This window comes from Arachis ipaensis, chromosome B6, assembly GCF_059453495.1.
Source record: "Arachis ipaensis isolate K30076 ecotype BB chromosome B6, ASM5945349v1, whole genome shotgun sequence".
Lineage (NCBI taxonomy): Eukaryota > Viridiplantae > Streptophyta > Magnoliopsida > Fabales > Fabaceae > Arachis > Arachis ipaensis.
In genome coordinates, this window is record NC_142441.1 from 91779222 (window position 1) to 91791132 (window position 11911).

An 11911-nucleotide genomic window follows, 5' to 3' on the forward strand; every position below is an offset into this window, starting at 1 on the left:
ACTATATATAAGTGTAGCCTTAGGTCTCGATTTTTTTTTTTGTATACTATAGCTACTGTACATATAGGTGTAGCCTTAGGTCTTTTATTTTTTGTATATATATATATATATCTAATAATTATTAATACAACATAATAGTTAATATGATTACATGTATAAATGAATTGATTATTACAAAATAAAAATAAATACATAATTATACTTAATAATTTTTTTATATAATAAAAATTGTCTCTAACCAAAATATATTTATAACATTGATCCAAAAGTACTAGAATGAAGTTAACTGTAAAAATTCATACAACTCAAACTAAAGTAAGCATAGCCATATCAAAACCATAATATCACTTAGCCAATAAAAGTATCTTCTAATAAAAATCATTAGTCAACCATACAGGTAAAGATTCTAAATAGCACTCTATCTTAGGTAATAAACCACAATAATAATCAGCTTAATCTTCATTGCTTAATCTTCATTGTTACCCTGCATAATTATATAGAAAAGTAGTTAAAAAAATATTCATAATGACATTCGTAATTATAAAAATTAAATGGAACACGTAGTCATAATAAACCAAGAAAGCATATACTAAAAAAAATATGGTCATGGCAGAAGAGGTGAATTCAAGGAATTATGTATTTTGTTTCATTCAAACCATGAAAACCTACTGGTGTTTCTTTCTTCCATTTCCTTTAACACAATCCTAATATGTCCCTATAGCATTTTTCATGCACTAATTAACCAGACTTTCACACTTAAATTAGATATACGGACAAATTTATATGTACCAAGTGCACAAAATCAAAAATACAACCACCAGAATTACACAAACAAATTTCAGCCATAGCAATACAACTTCAGTGTTAATAAAGCCAACAAACATTTTCAGTCATAGCAATTAATGTAAATGCAAGTAAAAAACTATGGAACAAAGAATAGATAAGGACATACCACATCTAAGTTCGGAAAATGTGTTGATCCATGGCCGCTATTCGCATCAATAGGAGACTGTTGGGCGTCTTGTAATAAAGCTTCTAGTTCTTCTGGCCTCATTCCAGGTTCCGATCGCTGCAGTAATAACTTGATCATATTTCGCAACCCATGAATCTCTTCGTCTTGTTTTTGCTGTTTGGCCTCTTGTTTTTGCTGTTGGGCCTCCATGTGTCCAAGTTTATCCTTCAGACTGGACACTTCCTCTTTGTGCTGATTCTTGATTTCATTAATTTCAGCATATTTTTTTAAATCAGTCTTTGTCACAGATCTTCCATACAACCTTACCCGACCTGGTTGTTCTTTCCCGAATAAGGCCTCAAATGCTTCCTCTTCTGTTTCACCAGCAGCTTGGCGGTGTTGGAAGTCTTCCTGCATAGAAGAAACATTTAAAGCTGAGTTAGTTACCGTATCTTAAATTTGATATGTAATTATGAATGATTTAATGAACTCTTACAACAGCAGTTTGTGTTTCCTCATCCACTTCTTTCCTCTTCCGACTTGTTCGGGTAGCAATGAACATCTCAAACCTTTTTAGTTCCTCCTTTGTTTCCTTTGTTGCTTGCTGCAAAACAAGATCATACTTCGATTTCTTCCTTCAATTTATGCAAATATAAATTCTAATAAATATAAATCTACTATTTACCATAGCCACTCGTACTCTTCCGAAATTGATAGGCCCCATGCGATGTGGAAACTTCACATTTTCCTTGTGTTGCTTGTTTCTTTGACTTATTGACTGGAAGTGAATAAAAAGTTAGCATATAGTTACTAAAGCGTGCAGCATAATGAGTTAGGAAAATCGACTAGCAAGGCTGCATTATTAAGCTAAAGCACTGAACAATACCCAAAAGCAAGCATAAAAGATCTATTTATAATACATTGGAACACCTGTTCAGTTTTTTCACAACTGTAAAAATTCACACTTCACATGATCAAGTAAATTTTATAACCGAAAAAATCCATTCACATTTTTCATGATTTCCACTTCCTTCTTAGCTTTATACTTCCATTTTAGTATTCCAATTGTAAAAGGCAATGACATCTCATCTCGTGTAAAATATGCTTACCCAAACCCCTCATCATTCAATCAATTAATTCCAGTGACCTATAAGTCAATCCAGTAAAAGCAAAATTCAGATGTGGTTTTCATGAGAAAATCTATTACTCAAATTGAATAAAAAAAATAACTTGGCAGAAAGTGTTATATCACATTGAAAAATAGAACTTGTTAGATGACTATACAAAGGTTTTCAACCACAAATATTTACAGAAGAAACCAAAACCTATGGATAATTCAATGTTCCAAGTAGTCCACACCACAATTAGTGTTATATTAGTTGCATCCTATGCAGAGCTGTATCAAATTTAGAACTGTTTCCAGATTGAAGGCTTAAAGAATCAGGGTTGAGTTTGACGATTCGAGTTTAGCTAAGCTCCATGAATTTAGATGAACTCTCGAGTTTGACACGAACCTCAAATCTCAAGAGTATATATGTTCATAAATACAGTGAACAAATTTTATATATAACTTCAGTGGGAAGGGAAAGAAAGAAAGAAAGAGGAAAAAAATCAATCTCAAACTTGAAAAATGAAGTATGAAACAGAACAGAACCCCACTTCCAAATCAGAAGCATCAGATGCAGAAAAATTACAAAAGTAAATTCAAGGGGAAAAGGTATTCTGCAATAAGAGATTATGTGTAAGAACTAAAAAGCTAGCTACTCAGATCCTTCATCTGCCAAATTGCTCTTTCAATAGTCAAATAGTTTCACATGAAAAGTCGACATATATAGTCTTTTACCTGGATTAGAGGATGACTCCAATAATAGATCAATTTTATGAAACCACTTTCTGGTACTTGTGGGGGTCGATTCTTCACCATATCTTCAATAGTATCATAGGGAACGAAGTGCTTTTGCTTAATCTTTCCTTTGAACCGCTTCCAAGCATCTCGAATCGCTTGCATTACCCACTTTTCTCCACTGTCTGGGAGGAGAAACTTGGTCTGCATGATTATAGGTAATTGTTATATGCTCTTGTGCTGAATAAAAAAACTGAAATCAATAATTACCAAGTGTCTTACGTTAACATAGTCCCACATGAACTTCTTAGCTTTAGGAGGAACAGCATGCCAACTAGTGTACAAAAGACTAACGAATCTTTTACTTCTACCAATAGTGCCAACAAAACTAGTTAAATTAGAAACACTTTGGTCGGTTGGTTCTATGGGCTGTCCAAGATCAAAAGTGACTTCTTCCCGCTGTTCCATAGTCCTTGCATAAATCTCCTTGCAAGTTGTTTTTCCACGGGTTTTCTTCTTCTTTGGCTCTCCTAGTTTCATTCATTGGTCAACATCAGATTATGCTTAATTAACTCGAGCTCAACAAGCATATAAAGCAAACAAGTACACAAATATAAAAATTATAAAAATTATAAATCTGACATATGTAGTTGATACCATGAAGTGGACAAGTTTTAGCTATTCTAGAAATCGATCAAAGCACACAATTTTTAAGTTCATTCCACATCATGGACTTCACTGAATTGTGGCCACTGGCCAATTATGAAATTACATACTCCACATGCATTGGCAGATAGAGATATTCATGTTGGTAATTAAAGCTTCCAGATTTAGAAATTCCACATAATAATAATTCACCTGAAAAGTAATTAAGATAAGTGCCTTTTGCTTCAAACGTGTCATATCAGAATCTAAGTAAACTAATGGTAGTAGGGATCAATCATAAAGTGTTCACACAATGCATGTAGTCACAGCTTCAAACAACTAGATCTACCAGTCCAGTTTTTCTATAACAATTTAAAAAAAAAAATATTTATCATCAGTAGAAGCAGAGCAAAACAGTTCCTTCTTCATCATCAATGTCCTCCATCACATGTTGATAATAGTCTTTATCAAGTGCCATGCTTTCTTCCCCGTCCTCACTTAGTTCAGTGCTTGGTCCTTCAATTTCCACATCTATTCCATTTTCCTTTAAGAATTCGTCAATTGTTGTAGCCTTTACTCCTGGCATCCTCTTACCCTTTGTTGATATTCCTTGCTCCAACATTGCATTTTCATTGTGTGGGGTAGTTTCAGGAGAAGGAAAAGTTGTGTCATCTTTCCCTGTTTGAGTCTCTTCATCTGTGAGTTGAATATTTTGCTGCTGCCCTTTATTGATTGTGAGTTGAGTAGAACTTGGACAACTCCGCTCTTGGCTTAGACTTGTTGACACGTTCTTGTTCAGTTTACTAATTGCTTCGAGCTTCCTTGTAAGTTCATCTGCCTCCATGTTTGTAGGCTTAGACTTCTTCAAGCCTTGTGTTGATTTTCCACCCTGCACTCCATTCTTGACTTTCTCAGCAGTAAACATGGTCAATAGCTCCTTTCTCTTTTTATTTTCTGGCTGTTGTGGTGGAATATTTGGCTGTACTTCCAAGGTGGTAGGCGTGGAGTTAGTCCTTTTGCTAATAGAGTCGAATGTGCTTTGTAGATGACTAAAATCCAGCTTCTTTGACGTGGATTTCTTCTGTCCTTTGGTTGCACGCATCTCCAATTGACTTTTAGGTTCATCCACCCTTCGCTCAGCTTTCTCCTTGTCATTAGCAGCTGCAGCTTCCATTTCATATTTCTTGCGTTCAGTTACAATCCTTTGTCTCTTAGCCTCGAATTGTCTAAGCAAATTCTTACTTGATGTAGCTTTAAGATCAATAAATTCCTTATTCCTACACAAATAAATTAGTTAAGTAGAGTCAATATACCTGGTGCACAAAATTGTGATGTCCAGGCTCAAACAATCCCTGGCAACGTGAGCAACTTGGTGCGCTGATCTCAATACATAATTGTCACAACTTCGATACAACTAACCAGCAAGTGCACTGGGTCGTCCAAGTAATACCTTACGTGAGTAAGGGTCGAATCCCACAGAGATTGTTGGTATGAAGCAAGCTATGGTCACCTTGTAAATCTCAGTCAGGCAGATATAAAGTGATAATGGTGTTCTCGAATATTATATAATAAAATAGGGATAGAGATACTTATGTAATTCATTGGTAGGAATTTCAGATAAGTGAATGGAGATGCTTTTCGTCCCTCTGAACCTCTGCTTTCCTGCTATCTTCACCCAGTCAGTCTTACTCCTTTCCATGGCTGGCTTTATGTGATACATTACCACTGTCAACGGCTACTTTCGGTCATCTCACAGGAAAATGATCCAATGCCCTGTCACGGCACGGCTAATCGTCTGGAGGCATCACCCTTGCCAATGGCTTCATCTTATCCTCTAAGTGAATAATATGCTCATGCACCCTGTCACGGCACGGCTATTCATCTGTCAGTTCTCGATCATGCTGGAATATGATTTACTATCCTTTTGCGTCTGTCACTAACGCCCTGCAATCGTGAGTTAGGAGCTCGTCACAGTCATTCAATCCTTGAATCCTACTCGGAATACCACAGACAAGATTTAGACCTTCCGGATTCTCTTGAATGCCGCCATCATTCTAGCTTATGCCACGAAGATTCTGGTTAGGAGATCTAAGAGATACTCATTCTAGCTTAATTCATGTAGAACAGAAGTGTTTGTCAGGCACGCGTTCATAAGGGAGAAGGATGATGAGCGTCACACATAATCATCACCTTCATCACGTTCTTGGGTGCGAATGGATATCATAGAAGAGAAATAAGAAGAATTGAATAGAAAATTGTAGTACTTTGCATTAATCTTTGAGGAACAGCAGAGCTCCACACCTTAATCTATGGAGTGTAGAAACTCTACCGTTGAAAATACATAAGTGAAAGGTCCAGGCATGGCCGAGATGGCCAGCCCCCTAAAACGTGATCACAGGATCAAAATACAATCCAGGATGGTCTAAAAGACGCCTAATACAATAGTAAGAGGTCCTATTTATAATAAACTAGCTACTAGGGTTTACATGAGTAAGTAATTGATGCATAAATCCACTTCCGGGGCCCACTTGGTGTGTGTTTGGGCTGAGCCTGAGTGTTGCACGTGTAGAGGCCACTTGTGGAGTTGAACGCCAGTTTCTGTGCCAGTTTGGGCGTTCAACTCTGGTTTTGGATCCTTTTCTGGCGCTGGACGCCAAGTTTGGTCAGAGAGCTGGCGTTGAACGCCAGTTTACGTCGTGTATTCTTGGCCAAAGTATGGACTATTATACATTTCTGGAAAGCCCTGGATGTCTACTTTCCAACGCAATTCGAAGCGCGCCATTTCGAGTTCTGTAACTCCAGAAAATCTACTTTGAGTGCAGGGAGGTCAGAATCCAACAGCATCAGCAGTCCTTCTTCAACTTCTGAATCTGATTTCAGCTCAAGTCCCTCAATTTCAGCCAGAAAATACCTGAAATCACAGAAAAACACACAAACTCATAGTAAAGTCCAGAAATGTGAATTTAACATAAAAACTAATGAAAACATCCCTAAAAGTAACTAGATCCTACTAAAAACATACTAAAAACAGTGTCAAAAAGCGTATAAATTATCCGCTCATCACAACACTAAACTTAAATTGTTGCTTGTCCCCAAGCAACTGAAAATCAAATAGGATAAAAAGAAGAGAATATACTATAAATTCCAAACTATCAATGAAACATAGCTCCAATCATATGAGCGGGACTTATAGCTTTTTGCCTCTTGAATAGTTTTGGCATCTCACTTTATCCATTGAGGTTCAGAATGATTGGCATCTATAGGAACTTCAGATTTCGAATAGTGTTATTGACTCTCCTAGTTCAGTATGATGATTCTTGAACACAGCTTCTTTATGAGTCTTGGCCGTGGCCCTAAGCACTTTGTTTTCCAGTATTACCACCGGATACATAAATGCCACAGACACATAATTGGGTGAACCTTTTAAGCACACTCTTTGTTTTTGCTTTGGACCTTGACTTTAACCGCTCAGTCTCAAGTTTTCACTTGACACTTACACGCCACAAGCACATGGTTAGGGACAGCTTGGTTTAGCCGCTTAGACCAGGATTTTATTCCATTAGGCCCTCCTATCCACTGATGCTCAAAGCCTTGGGATCCTTTTTATTTGCCCTTGCCTTTTGGTTTTAAGGGTTATTGGCTTTTTCTGCTTGCTTTTTCTTTTTCTCTTTTTTTTTTCGCCTATTTTTTTCTTTTTTTATTTTTTTATTTTTTTTTTCTGCAAGCTTTGTTCTTTGCTGCTTTTTCTTGCTTCAAGAATCATTTTTATGATTTTTCAGATTATCAAATAACATGTCTCCTAGTCATCATTCTTTCAAGAGCGAACATATTTAACATTCTTAAACAACAACTTCAAAAGACATATGCACTGTTCAAGCATACATTCAGAAAACAAGAAGCATTGTCACCACATCAATATAATTAAACTAAGTTCAAGGATAAATTCGAAACTCATGTACTTCTTGTTCTTTTGAATTAAAACATTTTTCATTTAAGAGAGGTGATGGATTCATAGGACATTTATATCTTTAAGACAAAGTTACTAACTACTAATGATCATGTAATGAAGGCACAAACATAGATAAGCACATAACATAGAAAACGAAAAACAGAAGAAATAAGAACAAGGAATGAATCCACCTTAGTGATGGTGGCGTTTCCTTCTTGAGGAACCAATGATGTCCTTGAGCTCTTCTATGTCTCTTCCTTGTCTTTGTTGCTCCTCCCTCATTGCTTTTTGATCTTCTCTTATTTCATGAAGCATGATGGAGTGCTCTTGATGTTCCACCCTTAGTTGTCCCATATTGGAACTCAATTCTCCTAGGGAGGTGTTGACTTGCTCCCAATAGTTTTGTGGAGGAAAGTGCATTTGAGGCATTTCCGGAATCTCATGGTGATGAGCTTCATACACCTCTTGAGCTCCATGACTGGGCTCTCTTGCTTGCTCCATCTTTTTCTTAGTGATGGGCTTGTCCTCTTTGATGAGGATATCTCCCTCTATGTCAATCCCAGCCGAATTGCATAGGTGGCAAATGAGGTGAGGAAAGGCTAACCTTGCCATAGTGGAGGACTTGTCAGCCACCTTGTAGAGTTCTTGAGGTATAATCTCATGAACTTCCACCTCTTCTCCAATCATGATGCTATGGATCATGATGGCCCGGTCTATAGTAACTTCAGACCGGTTGCTAGTGGGAATGATTGAGCATTGAATAAACTCCAACCATCCTCTAGCTATAGGCTTGAGGTCCAATCTTCTTAGTTGAACCGGCTTGCCTTTGGAGTCAATCTTCCATTGAGCTCCTTCTACACATATGTCCATAAGGACTTGGTCCAACCTTTGATCAAAGTTGACTCTCCTTGTGTAGGGGCGTGCGTTCTCTTCCATGTATGGCAAGTTGAACGCCAACCTCACATTCTCCGAACTAAAATCTAAGTATTTCCCCCGAACCATTGTAACATAGTTCTTTGGATCCGGGTTCTTACTTTGATCATGGTTCTTGGTGATCCATGCATTGGCATAGAACTCTTGAACCATTAGGATGCCGACTTGTTGGATGGGATTTGTTAGAACTTCCCAACCTCTTCTTTGAATTTCATGTCGGATCTCCGGATACTCATTTCTTTTGAGTTTAAAAGGGACCTCAGGGATCACCTTCTTCTTGGCCACAACATCATAGAAGTGGTCTTGATGGGCTTTGGAGATGAACCTTTCCATCTCCCATGACTCGGATGTGGAAGCTTTTGTCTTCCCTTTCCCTCTTCTAGAGGATTCTCCGGTCTTGGGTGCCATCATTGGTAATGGAAAAACAAAAAAACCGATGCTTTTACCACACCAAACTTAGAATATTGCTCGCCCTCGAGCAATAAATAAAAGAATAGATGAAGAAGAAGAAGAAATGGAGGAGAGGGAGAGGGTGATGTGGTTCGGCCAAGAAGGGTATAGAGGGGTTGTGTTGTGTGAATTTGGTGAAGAATGGAGGTCTTTATATAGGGAATGGAGGGGGGTTAAGGTTCGGCCATATGGGTGGGTTTGGGTGGGAAATTGGTTTTGAATTTTGAAGGTAGGTGGAGTTTATGAGGTAGGTTTATTGGGAAGAGTGGGTGGATGTGAGTGGTGAAGGTTTAGTGGGGAAGAGAGATTGAGGTGATTGGTGAGGGGTTTTTAGGGAAGAGTGTTTATGGGGTTGTGTGAAAGAGAGTGGTGAGAAGAAGTGAGTGGAGGTAGGTGGGGATTCTGTGGGGTCCACAGATCCTGAGTGGATCCTGTGGGGTCCACAGATCCTAAGGTGTTCAAGGATTTACATCCCTGCACCCATTAGGCATGTAAAAATGCCTTTGTATCCAACTCTGGGCGTTCAGCGCCAGGTTGGTGGCCATTTTGGGCGTTCAACGCCCATCTGTGTGCCATTTCTGGCGTTGAACGCCAGAACCATGCCTGTTCTGGCGTTCAGCGCCCAGAAGCTGCCCATTTTGGGCGTTCAGCGCTAGAACCATGCTCTGTTCTGGCGCTGAACGCCAGACAGATGCTCCTCCAGGGTGTGATTTTTCTTCTGCTGTTTTTGATTCCGTTTTCAATTTTTCTATTTATTTTGTGACTCCAGATGATCATGAACCTAATAAAACATGAAAAACAATAAAAATAAGAATTAGATAAACATTGGGTTGCCTCCCAACAAGCGCTTCTTTAATGTCAATAGCTTGACAGTGGGCTCTCATGGAGCCTCACAGATGTGCAGAGCTTTGTTGAAAATCTCCAACACCAAACTTAGAGTTTGGATATGGGAGTTCAACACCAAACTTTGAGTTTGGTTGTGGCCTCCCAACACCAAACTTAGAGTTTGACTGTGGGGGCTCTGGTTGACTCTGCTTGGAGAGAAGCTTTTTCTGCTTCCTCTCCATGGTTGCAGAGGGAGATCCTTGAGTTTTAAACACAAGGGAGTCCTCATTCCATTGAAGGACTATTTCACCTCTGTCAACATCAATCACAGCTCTTGCTGTGGCCAGGAAAGGTCTTCCTAGGATGATGGATTCATCCTCTTCCTTTCCAGTATCCAGGACTATGAAATCAGTAGGTATGTAAAGGCCCTCAACCTTTACTAATACATCTTCTACTTGTCCATAAGCCTGTTTTCTTGAGCTGTCTGCCATCTCTAGTGAGATTTTAGCAGCTTGCACCCCATAAATTCCCAGTTTCTCTATTACAGAGAGGGGCATGAGGTTTATTCCTGAACCAAGGTCACAAAGAGCTTTAAAGATCATAGTGCCTATGGTACATGGTATTATGAACTTTCTAGGATCCTGTCTCTTCTGAGGTAATGTCAGTTGATCCAGATCACTCAGTTCATTGATGAACAAGGGAGGTTCAATTTCCCAAGTATCAATGCCAAATAATTTGGCATTCAGCTTCATGATTGCACCAAGAAACTTGGCAGTTTGCTCTTCAGTAACATCCTCATTCTCTTCTGAAGAGGAATACTCATCAGAGCTCATGAAGGGTATAAGGAGGTTCAATGGAATCTCTATGGTCTCTAGATGAGCCTCAGAGTCCTTTGGTTCCCCAGAGGGAAGCTCCTTATTGATCACTGGACGTCCCTGGAGGTATTCCTCCTTGGGATTCACGTCCTCTCCTCTCCTCACAGGTTCGGCCATGGCGCTTATGTCAATGGCCTTGCACTCTCCTTTTGGATTCTCTTCTGTATTGCTTGGGAGAGTACTAGGAGGGATTTCAGTGATCCTTTTACTCAGCTGGCCCACTTGTGCTTCCAGATTTCTAATGGAAGATCTTGTTTCATTCATGAAACTTACAGTGGCCTTAGATAGATCAGAGACTAGATTTGCTAAATTAGAAGCATTTTGTTCAGAGTTCTCTGTCTGTTGCTGAGTTGATGATGGAAAAGGCTTGCTATTGCTAAACCTGTTTCTTCCACCATTATTAAAGCCTTGTTGGGGCTTTTGATCCTTCCATGAGAAATTTGGATGATTTCTCCATGTTGAGTTATAGGTGTTTCCATAAGGTTCACCTAAGTAATTTACCTCTGCTATTGCAGGGTTCTCAGGATCATAAGCTTCTTCTTCAGAAGATGCCTCTTGAGTACTGTTGGATGCAGCTTGCATTCCATGCAGACTCTGAGAAATCATATTGACTTGCTGAGTCAATATTTTATTCTGAGCCAATATGGCATTCAGAGTATCAACCTCAAGAACTCCCTTCTTCATAGGCGTCCCATTACTCACAGCATTCCTTTCAGAAGTGTACATGAACTGGTTATTAGCAACCATGTCAATGAGTTCTTGAGCTTCTGCAGGCGTTTTCTTTAGGTGAATGGATCCACCTGCAGAAGTGTCCAGTGACATCTTTGATAGCTCAGATAAACCATCATAGAATATATCCAGGATGGTCCATTCTGAAAGCATGTCAGAAGGACACTTTTTGGTCAACTGTTTGTATCTTTCCCAAGCTTCATAGAGGGATTCACCTTCTTTCTGTCTGAAGGTTTGAACATCAGCTCTAAGCTTGCTCAGCTTTTGAGGAGGAAAGTACTTGGCTAAGAAAGTCGTGACCAGCTTATCCCAAGAGTTTAGGCTGTCTTTGGGTTGAGAATCCAACCATAATCTAGCTCTGTCTCTTACAGCAAAAGGGAAAAGCATGAGCCTGTAGACTTCAGGATCTACTCTATTAGTCTTAACTGTATCACATATCTGCAAGAATTCAGTTAAGAACTGAAAAGGATCTTCAGATGGAAGTCCATGAAACTTGCAGTTCTGCTGCATCAGAGAAACTAACTGAGGTTTCAGCTCAAAGTTGTTTGCTCCAATGGCAGGAATGGAGATGCTTCTTCCATGTATATTGGAATTAGGTGCAGTGAAGTCACCAAGCATTCTCCTTGCATTGTTGTTGGGTTCGGCTGCCATCTCCTTTACTTGTTCGAAATTTTCAATCAAGTTGTCTCTGGATTGTTGTAATTTAGCTT

General features: G+C 39.0%; 1 protein-coding gene and 1 non-coding gene across 2 annotated transcripts; one reads left to right on the forward strand and one right to left on the reverse strand.

Moving 5' to 3' along the window:
• Positions 1-466: 466 nt before the first annotated feature.
• On the reverse strand, positions 467-4719 carry LOC110263770 (uncharacterized). The gene is made up of 7 exons (XM_088492227.1): positions 3856-4719; positions 3078-3320; positions 2796-2999; positions 1638-1730; positions 1449-1556; positions 953-1363; positions 467-484 (listed from the first exon to the last, which is right to left on the reverse strand). The coding sequence occupies exons 1-7, from the start codon at positions 4612-4614 to the stop codon at positions 467-469; spliced, it is 1836 nt and encodes a 611-aa protein (XP_088348353.1). The 5' UTR covers positions 4615-4719.
• Positions 4720-11348: 6629 nt separating this feature from the next.
• On the forward strand, positions 11349-11456 carry LOC148561756 (small nucleolar RNA R71). The gene has a single exon (XR_015887359.1). It is a non-coding gene; the product is annotated as a small nucleolar RNA R71 (small nucleolar RNA).
• The last annotated feature ends 455 nt before the right edge of the window (positions 11457-11911 follow it).

What these genes read in the sequence shown, in the direction of transcription:
- LOC110263770 (XM_088492227.1), bottom strand. Translation starts at nt 4,614, where the DNA reads ATGGAAGCTGCAGCTGCTAATGACAAGGAGAAAGCTGAGCGAAGGGTG. An exon ending in GGAGTCATCCTCTAATCCAG is followed by an intron (nt 1,731 to 2,795) that starts GTAAAAGACTAT and finishes ATTCACTTCCAG; the next exon opens with TCAATAAGTCAAAGAAACAA. An exon ending in AGGAAACACAAACTGCTGTT is followed by an intron (nt 1,364 to 1,448) that starts GTAAGAGTTCAT and finishes TCTTCTATGCAG; the next exon opens with GAAGACTTCCAACACCGCCA.